The sequence below is a fragment of the Agelaius phoeniceus genome, chromosome 10 (assembly GCF_051311805.1).
Source record: "Agelaius phoeniceus isolate bAgePho1 chromosome 10, bAgePho1.hap1, whole genome shotgun sequence".
NCBI lineage: Eukaryota > Metazoa > Chordata > Aves > Passeriformes > Icteridae > Agelaius > Agelaius phoeniceus.
This window is the reverse complement of record NC_135274.1, coordinates 4,452,465-4,470,483: the sequence shown is the minus strand read 5'-3', so window position 1 is coordinate 4,470,483 and position 18,019 is coordinate 4,452,465. Positions and strand designations below refer to the sequence as shown.

Sequence of the window (18,019 nt, the reverse complement as noted above, 5' to 3'; positions counted from 1 at the left end):
TTTATTCCAGGGCTGAGGTGTCTGTGGGTAGCCCTTTTCTCAAGCAAGGAATAGGCAGAGGAAACCTAATATGTAGATGAAATCTAATAATAGCATGGAAGTTCTTCTTTTCCCAGCACCCTGAACTGTGCTGGAAATGCAGGGGAGTGTAGCAGGGCATCACTCATGGGCTGGCTGCCTTTTCTGTGCCTGTCCCCAGAGAATGGAAATCTGGATTTTCTCCTCTTTTAACCATTGAAAAGTAATAAACAATGAAGTTAGAAACTCACAGCAAAACTGTGCATCTTTTTGAGGAGGTTGTTTCCCAGTGGGAGCAGGGTGCAAATCCTGGGTTTGACCAGGTTATGGCCCAGGGTGCCAGAGGAAGGAGCTCCCACAGCACCCAGGCCAGCAGTGCCAGCAAATGAAGGGCTCTGCACCTTCACTGTGTAGGGGAAAAGGAGAAATGAGCTCAGTTAGGGAGCAACACCTACACTGCTGCTTTCTCTTGGTGGTTTTCTGTAGACATGGATAACAGCTCCACAAAAAGGAATCTAAAGGCTCAAATCACATCTTGAGGGTGCTGCTGTTAGGGTGAGGTGTTGCAAACCACCCAGACTTGAAGCCAGCTGACAAGCAGTGAGCACCAATCAACACAAATCATTTCTTTTGAAGTAACTACAAGAAGAAGCCATGAGAGATGTATTTGTCCAGAAAATAAAAATTTCAGCCACAACAAAGCTGGCTGATTGGAGTGAATTTAGCACACTCTGGTGACTGCTGAAGGATCCATACCAACAAGGTTTCCCTGTTAAAATGAGGAGGAAAATGTCCATGTCATGGCCCCTGTGGGCATCAGGCAGGGCTGACCTGCCCTGCTCCCCTTGCCCCCAAGGGCTGCCTGGGCAGGGCTCACCTTCCTTTATCCTCATTATTTCTACCCTTTATTATTTCATTATTACTTTTATTCTTTGGGTGACATAATTGAGTTTCACTTAAATTACTGGAAAGCCTGGAATACCTGCAAACAGTTTCAAGTGTTCCACTGGGGGCCAAATACCTGCAGAGAGCACTGGTGTCAGAAGTTTGCTGCTGCTGTACTGACATGGGCTTCAAAAAGCAGCAATTCTCAGAGATTGCTGATAGAACTCTCATGAAATGATCCTGGAACACTTGCTGAGATTAAACATTTTCTTTGTTTACTTTTAAAATGACAAATTTACTTATCCAAATTGCTTTTTTCTGTCTTGCTGTAGCACCCATTTACATAGGAAGGCTTTAAAAAAACCTCAACAAATTAAGAGAAGATGTGAATTTAAAGCAAATGACTTTAGCAGGACTAAAATCCTCTGCAGAAATTCCTTTCAGAATTTGAGTACTCTAAACAGCTTTTAACTTAGTTAGCCCAAAAGCTTTTGGTTGTGCATAAGTTGGAAGCTGAGGCCAATTAATTAATCCACTTTAAACACCAATTCAGTACAATTTCCTGACTGTGTGTCTGTAGGCAGTTCTGAGGAACACGTGCTGCAGAAATGGAAACCAGTGAGAATTTTACTCTCCTCCAAAGGATTTTGGTTCCTATCTAGGTCTGGTAACCATTCCTCAAAATCTGAAGTTTTTGCAGTGACTGTTGCTGAAGCCCCAGGTTTGTTATCAACCTCTTGCATAGCCTCAGTATCCCCTTCATCAAATTTTCATTAAGCATTTCCCTAAGAAAATGAAAGTTCCTTAGAGATGTTGTTTGTATCAGCCTTCCCAACTAGTTCAGAGCCTTTTTTTTAATCTAAGGCAGTGGAATTTAGAGGAATACTGTGAGCTTTGTAGTAAATCTTCAAGGGAAAATTCTGTTGGCAGAATGGAAGGCATTAGATGCTGGTTCAAGATAATCTATGCTGACCTTCCTAACACAGAGAATATATCCTATATATATATTGAACCAGATATAGGTTTAATATAGATATAGGATATATATATATATATATATATATATGAGATATATATATATAGGATATATATATAGGATATATATATCTTTTTTATATATATATATATAGGATATATATCTTTTATATATATATAGGACATATATATAGGGTTTGGGATTGGAAATGCTGCAAACTGTACATTGTGGTGCAGCAGCCTTGTGTGCACGGTTCCTTGTCCAGTGACCCCTCACAGCCTTTGAAATTCTAATTTATCCTTTTCCAGTATAGAATGCAATAGCATCACTGTTAAAAAAAATCCTCTTGAATTGATATCAAGTATTTAATGGCAAAATCACAATTTTTTATTCCACTTAGCCATTTGGCAGTAGAAAGGCCCTACTGTGTTTTTTCTTTGAAGACTGAAAAAAATCTGGCCTGGGTTTGTTATTTGGGGAAAAGAGATTAGTCTTGTGTAACAATTACTCTCCTAATGCCATGAGACACTCGGGGTGCGTTGTGTTTTCCTGACATAAACATTTAGCTCATCTTTTGTTTTTGTACCAATGGCTACTCACATCAGCCCTGCAGAATTTGGAAAGAAAATGCCTTCTAGTAGGGGATTGTCTCCTCATTAGCCTCGCTGATTTTCCAAAAGATTTTGCTTGGTGCAATGCATTATAATTATATGACAGGAGAACAGTGGAGAATAGGGCCCAGCGTTTCCCATAGGTTTCCTACCCGAGATAAGAAAGACAAACATTCTGCTTTCCTTCTCCCGGAACAAAGGCAGCCCCGGGCCGTTTCCTGGGCAGGAGCTGCAGGAGCTGCGTGCTGCAGGAGCTGTGTGCTTGTGTCCCTCTGTCCCTCTGTCCCTCTGTCCTGCAGGAGCTGTGTGCTTGTGTCCCTCTGTCCCTCTGTCCCTGTGTCCTGCAGGAGCTGTGTGCTTGTGTCCCTCTGTCCCTCTGTCCTTCTGTCCTGCAGGAGCTGCGTGCTTGTGTCCCTCTGTCCCTCTGTCCTTCTGTCCTGCAGGAGCTGTGTGCTTGTGTCCCTCTGTCCCTCTGTCCTTCTGTCCTGCAGGAGCTGCGTGCTTGTGTCCCTCTGTCCCTCTGTCCTTCTGTCCTGCAGGAGCTGTGTACTTGTGTCCTTCTGTCCCTCTGTCCTTCTGTCCTGCAGGAGCTGTGTGCTTGTGTCCCTCTGTCCCTCTGTCCTGCAGGAGCTGTGTGCTTGTGTCCCTCTGTCCCTCTGTCCCTCTGTCCTGCAGGAGCTGTGTGCTTGTGTCCCTCTGTCCCTGTGTCCCTCTGTCCCTGTGTCCCTGCCGGAGCTCTGTCCCTGTGTCTCTCTGTCCCTCTGTCCCTCTGTCCCTCTGTCCCTCTGTCCCTCTGTCCCTGTGTCCCTCTGTCCCTCTGTCCCTGTGTCCCTGCCGGAGCTGTGTCCCTCTGTCCCTGTGTCCATCTGTCCCTGTGTCCCTGCCGGAGCTGTGTCCCTGTGTCCCTGTGTCCGTCTGTCCCTGTGTCCCTCTGTCCCTGTGTCCCTGTGTCCGTCTGTCCCTGTGTCCCTGCCGGAGCTCTGTCCCTGTGTCCCTGTGTCCCTCTGTCCCTGTGTCCCTGTGTCCCTGTGTCTCTCTGTCCCTGTGTCCCTGCCGGAGCTGTGTCCCTCTGTCCCCGTGTCCCTGTGTCCCTGTGTCTCTCTGTCCCTGTGTCCCTGCCGGAGCTGTGTCCCTGTGTCCGTCTGTCCCTGTGTCCCTGCCGGAGCTGTGTCTCTCTGTCCCTGTGTCCCTCTGTCCCTGTGTCTCTCTGTCCCTGTGTCCCTGTGTCCGTCTGTCCCTGTGTCCCTGCCGGAGCTGTGTCCCTGTGTCCCTCTGTCCCTGTGTCCCTCTGTCCCTCTGTCCCTGTGTCTCTCTGTCCCTGTGTCCCTGTGTCCCTGTGTCCATCTGTCCCTGTGTCCCTGCCGGAGCTGTGTCTCTCTGTCCCTGTGTCCCTCTGTCCCCGTGTCCCTCTGTCCCTGTGTCCCTGCCGGAGCTGTGTCCGTCTGTCCCTGTGTCCCTTGTCCGTCTGTCCCTGCCGGAGCCGCGGTTCCCCAGCACACCAAGCCATCCCCGTGCGCTGCAGGGAGCGGTGCCCGGCACAAAGCGAGGCAGGCGCGGCTGAGTTGTGCGTGCTGGGCTCCCCGAGCGTGTCCTGCTGGCCCAGGGGTCCCTCCCTCCGCACTCCCCGGTCTCTCTGGGCCAGGGCAGCCGCTGTTTGTTTTTGCAGGGCGCTCTCCTTTCTGGGGAAACAAGGGAGCCTTTAATTGGATCTCCCCTCTGTTCCCGGCTTGCTGCTGGGAGGACTCAGGGCTGCTTTAGGGTATTGTGTGCCTTGACTCCCCATGACCCACCTCTGCTTCAGTCCTGACACCCCGGCCAGGGAAATATTTTGCTTGGGGATGACTTTCCTAAAGCAGGGAGAAGATCTCTGGTTACAGGAGCAGCGAGCAGCAGAGATGCTTTCAGTTTGTTCCATTCTCTGCTGCACTTCCAGGGGCTGAATTGTGCAAAAGGGGAAAGAATCCCCAGGCACCACTTTCCCAAGCCAGCTGGGAAGGTTGAGCTGTGCTTCCCAGGAAACCTGGGTGGGTGAGAGATGGAAGAGCTTTAGACAGGTTCAACAGGAGAGGCTGGAGAATTGCAGAGATGCTGCCAGAGTTAGTGGTTAACAAGATGTGTCAAACACACAGGGGGGACCTCCTCCACAGCTCCAGTGCTTTGCAGTTCCTGCATTTTTGCTTTCCCATTTAACTTTCTCACTCGTAACTTCTTTTTTATATTCTCAGACCAAGTTTTGTAATGCACTGACATCTGCTGTGTGTTTGACTAACACAGCCACTCAAGAGCTGAAACAGGCCCAGAATGGGGCTTGAGAAATCAAATCTGAGAGAAAGGGGAAAGAGGGTGGGAGAACCTGGTGGCTCATTATTGATTCAAGGAGGTAGGAGAGAACAAGCCACCCTGCCCTTAAGAATCTTCCATTATAATTGTTTTATGGAAGAGATGCACAAAGAAAGCTGATTTCAGTCATACAAGCAGCAATTCTATCCATGGGCTATAGTTATACCATTTAGAAAAAAACATATTAACTCCATTTTTCCTTTCTTCTTTATCTAATCAGCGTTGTGATGATGTGGTGGCCATCATGTGGTGGGCATCTGGCCCTGATAAAGGGCTTTTGTGCCAGTTTTCAGACACACTGAGACTGAGAGGAAGCAGTGCAGCTGAATAACCTGCACTGTGAGCACCTGATCATTCACATTTACAAATTCTGTAAGACAGGAGCAGCCTCCACCTGTAGGTTATTTGTGCAGGAGCTGCTGCACTACAGCATCACTTTTAAAACACTAAACCCACTTCTGGAAATGCTCTCTCAGTTTGATAGCAGCAAAACTTGCTGCTGGTTGAAGGTGCCCCTGAAGCATTTTCAGTGGGGGTTGGTTTCTGGCAAGGATGTGAAGCAGCAGAAGTGTTCCCTGGTGGGGTGGGACAACCAAACCTCCTCTGCCTCTAACTCTGTGCTCCAAATCAGCTCCCAGCCCCAGCTCCTGCCCCAGGTGCATTTCACTTGGGCATTTCAGAGAGCCAGGGCAGTACTAATCAGAAATCTTTTATCAAAACCGTTTTAAACAAGAAAGTGACCTCTGCCCAAAGGAGTTAGGCAGTTTTGATTTTTGCCAAAAATTGATAGTATCTCTAATGAAAAACTGAAGCCAGGCTGGGATTTTTTGATACGTTATTCAGACGAAAATAATTGCTTATAAACTCACAGTTGTTTGGGTTTTTTTCTTCCAAAAAATGTTCTTTGCTGGTTTCAGGAAAATCTAACAGTCTCTGAAAAGGGGAAGCCTCCTAACAAAGGGTTTTTCAAAATATATATTTACACCAGCTTCATGAATCAATGAGTTTTGGGGTTATCCCCCACATTAGTCCCTCCATATAGGTATTTTTAAGGTAATAAGTCTCTGAGGCAGGCAAGACTCTATGCATAGACATTGAGCAAGAAAGCAGAGATGGCTTTTTTTTTTCCATTTTCTATCCCAGAAGTGGCTGTAAAATCTTGGTTTGTAAATATGTTTCATTAGAACAAACAGGCTTTAAATAGGTCATAAACTGTAGTTTCTCCTTTTCTTCATTCCCAGCAAAAGTGCAAAATATCTGCAAGGCCATGACAGTGCTGGATTAACACCTCACCAACAGCAAGAACTGAAACAGAAAAGTACCTTTTCATTCTGAGGGGTTTTAAACAGTAGGGGAAATCCTGCTGCCTTTGAGATCAAGAGGGAAATTCCTTTTCAGCTTCAAAACAGCCAAAATGGAGCTCTGCATTATTCTGAAAGCCTGTTTAAAAGCCCAAGCATTTCTATCCCTTTGCAGTCAGCCCACAATGAGGAGCAGGGACACAGCTCCTTACACCTTAGATCAGGGTTACAGGGCCTGCTCTGGGGATGCTGCTCAGGAACTTTTCTCCAGGCCTTGTAGCATTAAATGACTGCTGCCTCTCTATTTCTTTGTAGAGGCTTTTTTTTTGTTTCGATGACACAACATCTCCCTTGAAAATCTAAATTGTTTTTAATGCTTCTTACTGTCAAGGCCCATCACATTTTCCAAGTGAGGTGTCTGACATCAGAATCACAGCCAGGATTTAGAACAGGAGTTCCCAGATGTGTTTGAGGATCCTGTGTATTACCTAATTCTGAGAAACCACATGTAGAAAATGTGCCACGAAATGACTGATGGAGGATCCAATAGCAAGTAAAGCTTTGTTTTATGCCTTCCAGCAATGATGCTGTTTGTAAAACACTTGAATTGCCCAAAAGGTGAGTGACACGCTGCTGTATAACACTCCAGGCATAGCACCAGCTCTAAGAACTGCTGGTTCCTGCACTTTTCAGGTGAAGCCCAGCCCAGCTGTCCCCTCTGCAGTGTGAGCCATGCATTTGTCCCTGGCACACACTGCACATCCCCAGAGCTCTCTCTGGATGGTGCAGGGACACACCAAGCACTAAAAGCTGACACAGCACTCAAGGCAAAAGAAACAGCCAAACCCCTTCATTTCCTCTGCCATGGATTGAAGTCAGCTAAAATCAGAGTTTTGAACCATCCAACTGCTGCTCCCTGCCCATTAAAAATGAGCCAAAGGAGAATGATACATTTTAATTTTTCCAACAGTTATTCCAAATACCTGCTGGAGACTTTAACATGCATTCAGTGCAATACCTGCTTCCACATCCAGTGCCAGAGCTCAGCCCCACATGAAGCCATCAAACAGAACTGGCTCAATACAATATTCAGCCATGGAGCACATGCTTTTCTGTGGAAATAATGTTCTTTCATGCTTTGTATGAAACACCTATGGCACCAGGCAAAGACTGATGCAGGGCTTAACTTCTCCTGACAGCTATTCTCATAATGGGTCTCTCTTTTATTTGTTGCAAGGGATAGCTACAAACTGGATGAAAAAAGGAAAACAAATTGAAATTCAATTATATGTAAGTAAACAAACTGCAATAAAATGAGGAGGCTGAACTTTCATCTACATTTCAACTGGATTTGAACCAAGTCCCTTCTGAGAGTCTAAGAAAGTTTGGTTAATTTTTTTTTGTTTGGTCTGCTCTGCATTTCCTTGCTCTCAATTGTGACCAAGAGGAGAAATGCTGGAAAACTGCAAGCATCTCTGATCTGCTGTTTCTGGCCAGGTCAAAAGCAGGACAAGCTGGAAATGTCATGCAAATTCCATGTTTGGTGCATTCCTAGTTCAGGTTTGCATACTCAGAAGGTCAGAACAAGATGGAGATAAACTAAAAGACTTGGAGGTGATTGCACAGACAAAAATCAATTAGGATTTAGGTGGCCACACTTACACTGAAAGCTTCTTCAAAGTTTCAGTTCTTGCCATGAAGGGAAATTTAGTCCTTTGGGTTCACAGGGTGCTTCCAAGCCCACTGGTTGGCTGGGACAATGCAGGGACCTCAGAGGTGTCAGAGGATCAGATCCACCCTCCACTGGCACTCCAGGGAGTGTGTGCTTCATTCAGCTTTTGGGGGAGGTTGGATGTCATCTGAGGCTGACTTTGGCTAAGGCTTAGCTCTTTTCCTCCAGAAAGAAGAGAATTGCATCCATCACATCACTTTTAACCTAGAGATGGCATGTGGTTTGATCCAACAAAACAGATTTGTTGTCAGATCAAACCTAATTTTTTATCTTGCAATCTTATAATCTTTGTAGAAGCACAGTAGTTACATTTTAAAAGAAACAAACTTCTAATTGTTTTAAAGTGCAGCAGGTATTGGGAGAGGCACAGCTGGAGTTAGGAGGGAATATTTTGTGCACTACCCTGGCTGGGGAGCTGGGGAAAAGATCAGCTCATGCCCCGGGCTCCTCCTGAGCCCCTCAGGTTTTCAAGGGGTGGAAGGTGCTCTTTGCAGGGTGTGGCAGCCCTTCCTCACATCTCTGCCCTCTGCATGTGGCAGGGCATTCCCTGGGTGCTGCAGCCAGGGCTCCTGTTCAGCAAGCAGATGGGGAGAAGCTTGTGTGTACAGAGAGTTATTCACAAATCCTTTAGGAAGGTAATATATACACACGTTCCAGATGTGGACAGACTATTTAAAACAAAAGCACCCTGTTCCTGGCTGACACAGCCCCTTCTGCAAGTTCTGGAAGACCCTGGGACATGACTACTTGGCTTTAACCAAGTTCAACTGTTCCTGCATGGCTCAGAGATGGAAGAGGAGCATGACTTACGTGGTCATGGTGTAGATGGCAAAGTCTGAGTGCACACGTGGATTTTACAGCACCTGGCTGTGTCTGGCTGCTCTCTCCCAGGGCAGCACCTCCTCTGAAAGAAAGCCCTGACCACGCCTGCCACAAATTCTCAAGGAGCTGCCAAAGACAAAACGGGAATTCTCAGTGCCCAGACGGTGCCCGAATTCAGAGGTGGGGGTGAGTCAGCACGGGCTGCTGGCTCAGAGTGAAAGCTGCAGAGCTGCAGACATGTCCCAGCCTGTCCCCAGCCTGTCCCCAGCCTGTCCCCAGCCCCCTGCTCTGCCCTGGGACTGGCACTGAGCAGGAGCATCCCCAAAGCTGCACAGCAAAGGGCTCCCAGCAGTGAGGCAGCGCTGCCCCAGTGCCAGAGCTGCCTCCAGCCCCGAGGCTGAGGTGCAGCTCCAGGCTGGAGCAGCCCTGCCAGCACCAGCCTGTGAAAGGCCCTTGGCTGTGGCAGGGGAGGCATTGCTCTTGTCCCATCACTAACAATGCAGTTCCATTGCCACACCGTGCCCCTGCATCTCTGGCTCCTCAATTTAGGCATTTCAGCTTTAGCCTGGATGAGCTTTTCAAGCATCGTTGCTTCAATGTAGTAACAGACCCTTTATGAAAATGGACTTGGGTGATTGTATAAATTCAGAGATTATAGAAATTCATCATGGCTACGGTTTGGGACCCACATTCTGAAAAAAGTAATAGAAAACAAATTTTCATTGATGTCTGTACATTAGTTGGAAGAACTTTCCTTGAATTATCTTTTTTAAAAAAAATCTGAATTTTATATAATTTTCCTTGCTTCAATATTTAACAAAGCAAATTTCAAATGTTCTAGACAAGCACCCACAATTTTTTCTTACCTAAAAATGATCTGTTAAGCCATGTATCTCTGCAGCAACAACGGGAGACGCCTGCTTTGGCTCTCATTTTGTTTTACAATGCTATTAATTTACAACTTCGGGGTGATCTGGACATGAGTGGACTTGTATGGTTTGGTTTTTTTATCCCTCTTTTTATTTCCCCCTTCCCATGCTTTGTAGAAAAAATAAGCATCAATTTTGAAGTGCTAGAAAGAGCAGCTTGCTTTTGAGGCTGTCAGAGTGAAACAAACGATCTTTGCTTCGAGCTTCCTAAAAAGACATAATTTCTACTCTGTCTAAAAAGCAGAGGCTGCTTTGTTTGTTTTTATTTGCAGCATTCGGCAGCGTTGCTGTAGGCCACGAACTGCAGGATGGCAGCAACACAGGATTATCCTGCAGAGCCCTGCCTGGTGAATCCGTAAGAGCCAACCTGAACTCTGCTGCGGGCTGCCATTTAATACCGCAAGAAACTGTTTGCATTTCATCGTGTAACCGGTTGTGTGAATTCAAGAACCTTCCCTGGATCGGGCTCTGTTTTCAGATGAAAGAAAGGAACTACCAAATGCTGGGGTGAAATACAGAGTTTGTTTTCCTCTTGGTCTGTTCTCTGAGCATAAACAAATATACTGTAGTGAGGACTCGGGCTCAGGCTACAGAAGAAGAGCTGAGGAGAGATGGGAAGCAGGAATAGATAAGGGGAAAGGGCTGGGGCTGATCTTTTCTTGTGAGATAGATTTCTTTGATATCGAGGCAACAGGAATAGGCTCAAAACTAAACGGGATCATGAAAATATCTTCAGAGTATCAGCTGAACGGGGAAATCTACTCTCCAGATCCTAAAACCTTTCGCTGCCATTGGATTCGGTAGAGAATTGAGCCCGTTTGTGACTCTTCCCCTCGGGCTCTGTTAGATGGACTTTTATTCAATGTGATTTCAGTCCAGATCATAATAAAGTTGCTCTGTTCCTCATGAAGCTCACATTTTGGATGTACAGCCATCATGGTCTACGGATTGCTTAGTTTTTCCTGTAAAAACAGAAATCTTTGTACAGCTGGGAGCTTGTAAAAACAAGCCTGAAGCTACCAAAATTTTTAGCTGTACAGTATAAATGAGAAACTAAATTCTCCACTGCAAAACATATAGGCTCAAGGTTTTCACAATGAGACTCATTCATGCAGAAGAAGACACTTTCCAGGTGAATATTTCCTTCTTCTGGCGTCACACTCTGAGTAATGTAATTAAAGAGCATTTATGAAATGTTCGGGACTGTGCTGCCGGGAATCCTGAACAGAGGGGAAAGTGGGATTGTGTGTTTGTGGTGTCCCTGCATGAGCGAGGTGATTTGCAGGCCAAGTGAGAGGTGAAATTTTGATAATGCAAGCTTTTCCAAGGCAGCGTTTAGGGTCTAAAGGCACGCACGCAGTCTCGTCTCGCACAATGGTTACGCTGAGGTTAGAAAGGTTTTATTCCTGCTGGTCGGTGCTGCGCCGACAAAAGCACCTCCAGGTTCGAGCCCTGCCTCTAGGTGTCATTTAGAAAGGGAGCGAACGGGTTTTGGAAGGGAAGCGGGGCCCGAGCAGCTGCGGGCACCGGAGCAGCCGCGTCCCGGGCGCCTCCGCTGCCTCCGCCCGAGGGACCCGGGGCTCCGCGCGTCGGTACCGCGGGAAAACGCCCCCGTCCCAGCCTTTTAACACAGTAGATCGGCTGAATTTCCATTGAGGCCAGAATATTTTATTTCCCGCAGTACATTTCGTTAACTGTCATCAGCGCCGCGGTGCGAGACAGACCCGCGCACGCCGCGTTTAACACCGACCCTACTTTTTCTGGGTTTGTTATGTGGAAAAATACTCCGCGATCTTAAAAACCAGTAGTACCTGGGAAAACAATATTTTTAAAAAATTTAAAAAAGAAAAGAAAAAGAAAAAGAAAGGAATAAACTAGGAATACATGAAACGGCAGCATGGTGACTTTGCGGGGTGTGCCGAGGGAAGGAGAAATGCTGGGGGACGGAGCGGGGACCGAGAGCGCCCGGCCCTGCCCGGCCCCCGGAGCCCCGCGCCGGATCCGTTCCTGGGGGGAACGGGACTCGGAACGGGAGCGCCTGGGGCCGCATTTACATCCGTGTCCGTGCGGCTGCTTCGTGAACCCAATGAGTGCGGACAATGTCGGGACGGCCCCAGAGCGCTGCGGGCGCCCCGAAGGGGCTGAGGAGGCACCGGCCGCGTGTCCGTCCCCGGGAGCCGGGGCGCGGCGGGGCAGCGGAACGGAGCAAGAGCCGCGGGGCTGACACCGGGGCTGTGTTGCCTGTCCCCGTGCGGGTCTCGGTGCGGGAGGCGAGAGCCCTGCCCCGGTGCCTGCAGGGGCTGCGCTGGCCGAACGGGAGCGGGGCTCTCCGAGCCAGGGGCGGACCGGCTCTCCGAGCCAGGGGCGGACCGGCTCTCCGTTTTCTCGCCAAGAGAAAAGTTAAAAAAAAAAAAAAAACAAAAAACCAAACAACTTAGGGAGAGGAAGGCTGCCGCATTTTCTAACAAACCGACCCCAGACCTTCCAGGTTCTGCTGCTTGCAGAGGGTGAGTATAAAAGAAAACACAAACCCGAACTCGTGCTACTCGAATCTTATCAGCGCTTCAGCTGAAGGCACGGAATGCTCGTTCGGGCTGCCGGGGCCAGAAGTGGGGGTGGCACCGTGTCCCGTGTCCCCTGTCCCCGCGGCAGATCCCCCGCTCGCCGTGCCCCGCTCCGCTCGGCGCTCCCACCGCGAACGGGCTCAGCGCTGCGCAGCGGGGAAACCGCACCGGGGCCGCGGCGGGGCTCCCGTGCTCTGTTCGGGAAGGGGAACCCGCTCCGGCTCGGTAGCGGCGAAGCCCCGGTTTGCAGCATCTCTCGGGTCTGCCCGCCTCCCTCCCGGCTTCCCTGCACCGGGGCCGGGCAGTGTCCGGGGCTGTTCTGCCCCCGTGTGCAGAAAGCGAGAGCCCCTTCCCCGCCGCAGCAGGCCGGGGCAGAGACACGGCGCCGTGAGCCCCCTCCGCTGCTAATTCCCTTCCCGAATCCCCTACCCCGGCGAGCGGCTGCGGGACCGGCCCGGGAGCGGCTCCGCCGGCTCCTTCTGTCCCGCCTTGTCCGGCTTTGTCCGTCCGCTGCCCGGCCCCGGGAGCGGCTCCGCCGGCTCCTTCTGTCCCGCCTTGTCCGGGTTTGTCCGTCCGCTGCCCGGCCCCGGGAGCGGCGGCGGGCGGGGCGCGGCCTCTCCCGGGGGCACCGGCGGACCGGGCCGCTCCCCGGGGCCGTGCCGGGCTTCCCGCTCCTTCTCCCGAAAGGGCTCTCGGCGCTCCTCTGCTCTCTGCCCGTCCCCGTTATTGCATCGCCCTCGCTGCGGCTTTTCTGTGGGTGCCGATAAGCCCTCGGCTCTCCGCTTAACCGCAGCTACAGCGTTCAGCTGTCAGGGGCGTGTTCCTGCGTTTTCAGGTAGTTGTTTCATGTCCCAAAAAGGGCTTAATTAAGAGAGGGGAGAGGGGAGAGCCCGACAGCCCCTGCCTGCCCTTGTGTCAAGCGTTGAAGTAGCCGCACACGGGGCTGCGCGCTCACCTTTGCTGCTCGGCCCGACCGCCGCTCCCAGCGCTGGGCTGAGCTTCTGCCCTGGTGTTCATCCGAAATCCCCCTTGATGGAGCTGTCAAAAAAAAAAAAACCCCAAACAAGACCCTCGGATGTCAAATGTCCTTTGCGAGCGAGCGAGCGAGCCCTGCCAAGGAGCTGCGCGCCCGGCTCAGGAGCGAGAAGGGAGGAATGTGCCATTTGGCGGAGGTGATGACACACGCGGCCGTGCTGCTACACCTGCACCGGCCCTGGCCGCGGAAATGCCTGCGAGGGGGAGCGCCGGGAGCAGCCTGGGTGGGCGGCAGAGAGGAGCTCCCCCGGCCCTGGGGAGCCCGGCAGCCCCGGCCCCGACGGCGGGCACAGCTGGCTCCGGCTGCTGCGTCGCCCTGAGCGGAGCGAGCCGCCGGGAGCTGCCCGGCGAGGGGAACCCTGGAGAGGGTCTCTCCTGCGGGCCTCATCCCTTCGCCGGTTCGTTTGTGGGAGTTAGGAGAGAACACGGGGTCGGCGTGAGCTGCTCCGCGCCTGGGTGCGGAAATAGACGGGCCTCCCTTCTGGGACCGAAATCACACTGCCCGGGTTTTGGGCCATACGTTCTCCCGCCGACGGGAGATAAAGAATTGGTTATATGGCTCTAGGCGAAGATGCAGAAACGTGTTCTAACTGAGACATATAGAAATACATAATTATATATATCTATATACATATATATGCATGTATATAAATCTAATAGTTCTTCGAAGAGCTAATTTATATCTCGGTTAAAATAGGTTTCTACATCTTCGACTGCCTTTACCCGCGATTAGTCTGTCCCGGGTAGGGGAGAAGTGGCCGTGGCCGGGCAGAGGAACAAGAAATCCGCTCATGGGCCACCGAAGCCCTGGGCGCCCCGACGGGAGAGGCCGGTTGTCCCGGGCACGGACGTTCGGGAGCTGCCACCCCCCCCGCCCCGGGCTCACGTTTGGTTACGAAAATTGATGTCGCACTTAAAATCATCGGGACGGGGCACATCGTGAGAGGCGGTTCGCGTGCAAGGAAGGCAGGAGCGAGTCTGAGGGCCGTGAGCTGCCTGCGGGCAGAGCTGCGGGCTCCGAGCTGAGCGTGCAGCTGCTGCCAGGGCCGCTTTGGGCAGCGCGAGTTTTGTTTGAGCACGGGCGGAGAGGCCGGGTCCGGCGGAGCCGCGCCGGCAGCGCCGCGGGGCCGAGCGAGGCCGCGGCCGGCGAGCGCCGGTGGTGCCGGCCCCGCGGAGCCCGGCCCGGCTCTTGCGGCTGCCGGCCGTGCCTTGTGTGCTGGAAAGGCTCGGGAACCGAACGGGGTCCGCCCCGCTCCCGGGACAGGACTGCAGAGCCCGTTAGGAACCAGTGTGAAATGCCCGCTGCTGTGCCCCGGGGCGCTGGTTTGTCACAGCGCGACATCTCTTGTGCTCGGGCCAGCTGACTCTGCCTGTCGGCTGCTCGGGGAGGCTCTGCCTGAAGGCAGGAAAGGGGAAGGAGAGGGGAATGTGGGTGCCACATACGCTACTTCAGGAACCGTGTGAAATAAGCCGAAGCCCTCCAGGGGAAGGAGCAGGAAAGCTGCCCAGTGTGTCATCCCCCGTCTCGCCACCCTGCCCCGGCCCTCGAGGCGCCTGTCAGCCCCGCAGCCGCGCTGGGGCTCTGCGTGTACTCTGCGGGGAGGGAGAAGGGGCGACCCGACACCTTTTGCTTTCTGCCTCCTGCAAATAAGAGCTGCAAGAATCGACTTGCAGGGAGCGGCAACAGCCTCCTTGCGCTCCCCGGGCGCGATCGGTTGGCGGGGCCCGCGGCCAAGACATATAAACGCGACCGCGTGTGCGGCTGGAAGTGTGACAAGCCGCCGTGGCAGGGCGAGCGCCGCGGGCACACCCCCTCGCACCCACCGCCTCCAGCGCGACCCCGCGGCGGGCGGGAGGGGAGCGCAGCGCCGCGGGCCCCGGCGGGCTCCGGGGTGGGCGGCGGAGGCTCCCCCAGCGCCCCCCGGACGCCGCCCCCCGCCTCCCCCCGCCCCCGGCGGCTCCGCGCCGCTCCGCGGGGCCACGTCGGGCCGCGTGTGCGCGGGGCTGAGCGCGGCGCCGTGACTGCGGGGTGAACTCGGCCGTGCCCAGCGGCTCGGCGGCGATAGGGGAGCGGGCTCCTGACGAAAGCGGAACTCGGCCGGGCCCATACAAATCAGAAAAGAGCCCGGCCGCCGCGGCAGAGGGGAGCGGAGCCCGCGGGGGCAGGGACGCCGCCGCCGCCGCCGCCGCGCTGCACGGACCAGCGGCGCCGCGAGAGGCGCCTCCCGATCTCCGGCCGGGTCCCGGCTTCGACTTCGGCTTCGGCCCCGTCGCGGCGAGCGCGGAGCGGGACGGCCGCCGGCAGCGGGCTCCGTGCAGCGGGCAGCGCTCCGCACCGCTGGGCGCCCCGGGCGGCGGGCGCGGGGCACCATGATGAGCAACTACCCGGACGGCGAGGAGGACACGGTGGCGCTGCTGGCTCATGACACCGGCGGCAGCAAGGAGCCGGATCGGGGCAAGGAGGAGCTGAGCGCGGACAAGGGCCCCGAGAAGCCGGACCCCTCGCAGAAGCCCCCCTATTCCTACGTGGCCCTGATCGCCATGGCCATTCGGGAGAGCGCGGAGAAGAGGCTTACGCTGTCTGGGATCTACCAGTACATCATCAGCAAGTTCCCTTTCTACGAGAAGAACAAGAAAGGCTGGCAGAACAGCATCCGCCACAACCTCAGCCTCAACGAGTGCTTCATCAAGGTGCCCCGGGAGGGCGGCGGCGAGCGCAAGGGCAACTACTGGACCCTGGACCCCGCCTGCGAGGACATGTTCGAGAAGGGCAACTACCGCAGAAGACGAAGGATGAAACGGCCTTTCCGGCCGCCTCCGACCCACTTCCAGCCGGGCAAGACCCTCTTCAGCCCCGACAGCTACGGCTACCTGTCCCCGCCCAAGTACTTGCAGTCCACCTTCATGAACAACTCGTGGCCGCTGGCGCAGCCCCCCGCGCCCATGCCCTACACGTCCTGCCAGATGTCTGGTGGGAACGTCAGCCCCGTCAATGTGAAAGGACTCTCGGGCCCGGCGTCCTACAGCCCCTACTCGCGGGTGCAGAGCATGGCGCTGCCCAGCATGGTGAACTCCTACAACGGCGTGGGCCACCACCACCACCACCACCCGCACGCCCACCACCCCCAGCAGCTCAGCCCGGCCAGCCCCGCGCCGCCCTCGGCCCCGGCGGCAAACGGAGCCGGCCTCCAGTTTGCCTGCGCCCGCCAGCCCGCCGAGCTGTCCATGATGCACTGTTCTTACTGGGAGCACGACAGCAAACACAGCGCCCTGCACTCCCGCATAGACATCTAGGGAGGCTCCGGCCAGCGCCGTCACAGCAATGCACCGGCCCCGCTGCCCCTCTGCTACCCCGCCGCGTTCCCCCGCGCTCCGCGTCTCTCCTCCTGGTCTCTAGTCACGGACTTCCCTCTCTCTGTGCCCAAACTCTCGCGGTGGGGAAATAGCGGCTTTGCCCCGCGCGTAGTGTCAGTGTAGGAGCGTCCCTCCATGCGAAGAAAGCCGTGTAAGTGTGGGGGTTCCCCGCGGGGCTGCGCCGGGCAGCGGCGGCCGCGCGCCTCTCCGGGCGAGCGGGGATTCACCGGGAGTTTCTCTGCTCCGTGTTGTGTTTGTGAGTTGTTGGGTTCGGTGGTTTTTTTTTTCTTTTGATTTGGGTTTGTTTGCTTTGGTTTTGTTTTGTTTTGTTTTGTCGGGGTTTGTTGTTTTTTGGGGTTTTTTCTGGGAGGTGGGGGGAACGGGGGGAGCATCTAATTAAAAATTGGTTGTTCAGCCCTCAAAATTATGCTCCTTTGTAATTCGGCCGTAAATCTTTTCGGGCTCAGCCACGGGGAGAGTAGAACGGAGTTTGTAAATAGCGGAGGCATTTTCACGCGTGCGGTGCGGGGCTGGCGGGGCCTAGACACTATGGTGTGCCCGCGGTGCTCGTCCTCTTCTTCATCCCCTCTGTCTTCTTCCTCGCTCTGCAAAGCACTGCGCTTCTTCCGAGCTGTGGCTTTTCGTTAAAATAGTACTTAACGTGGGGACTGCTGTGACAGCAGATGTGCGATATTGCTGGTGAATAGAAACCAACAAACAAAACGCGCCAGGGTCACTCGTGAAACGTTTCGGCAGCGGCAAATATATTTTTTAAAGGAGACAATGTCCTCTGAGGTCTTAAAAGTAATTTTATACAGGTCTAAAAAAATATTTTGATGTTATTAAAAAAAAAAAAGAGAGACGCTTTCCTGTAAATTGGGATATTTTTTCCGTGTGCCTATTATTATTAATAATGAAAGTTTAAACTGTCTTCAGTTTTTTTGCCCCCAAACCTGGCCCAAAATGGATTTCCCGGTAGGTTCTGCTTTTGAATGCTTACTGTTTTTCTTAAAAGGTTTTGATCCTTCAATTTTACATAGATTAATGTGGACAAAAAATAGCGATTTTAAAGCAGGGGCCAGTTCATAGCGATTTTGTAAATGTTTGTGTAAACCGATAGATGCTGTGGCATAGTACCATTTTGGGACCAACTTTTCTAGAATGAACTAGCACTTTCATTGTACTTTCTAGCATTGTAAAGTCTCCAATAAAATGCCTTTCCTTCTTTCCATATCGTTTTATTTCACTCGCTCCTCCGCGCTCGGGATCGGGAAGCGGCAGCGGGGAGCGGGGCGGGCGCTGCGTGCCGGGGCCGCTCCGGGCGGCGGGCACCGCTCCGCGCACGGGGCTCGGCTGCGGGACCCATGCTGGGCGCTCCATCATCTCCGCCAGTCCCCGGGGCTGTCTCGGCGGCGGCCGACAAGGTGCGGGCAGCGTTGCGTTGGTTCCGCG

The 18,019-nt window shown here is 52.9% G+C and overlaps 1 protein-coding gene across 1 annotated transcript; it reads left to right on the top strand.

The window, feature by feature from the left end:
* The first annotated feature begins 15,250 nt into the window (after positions 1 to 15,250).
* FOXL2 (forkhead box L2) lies at positions 15,251 to 17,798 on the top strand. The gene has a single exon (XM_054639676.2). It carries the CDS (start codon positions 15,584 to 15,586, stop codon positions 16,505 to 16,507), a length of 924 nt encoding a protein of 307 aa, XP_054495651.1. The 5' UTR covers positions 15,251 to 15,583; the 3' UTR covers positions 16,508 to 17,798.
* The last annotated feature ends 221 nt before the right edge of the window (positions 17,799 to 18,019 follow it).

Bases quoted from the DNA above. Each gene is read 5' to 3' on its own strand.
- FOXL2 (XM_054639676.2), top strand. From the start codon at position 15,584: ATGATGAGCAACTACCCGGACGGCGAGGAGGACACGGTGGCGCTGCTG.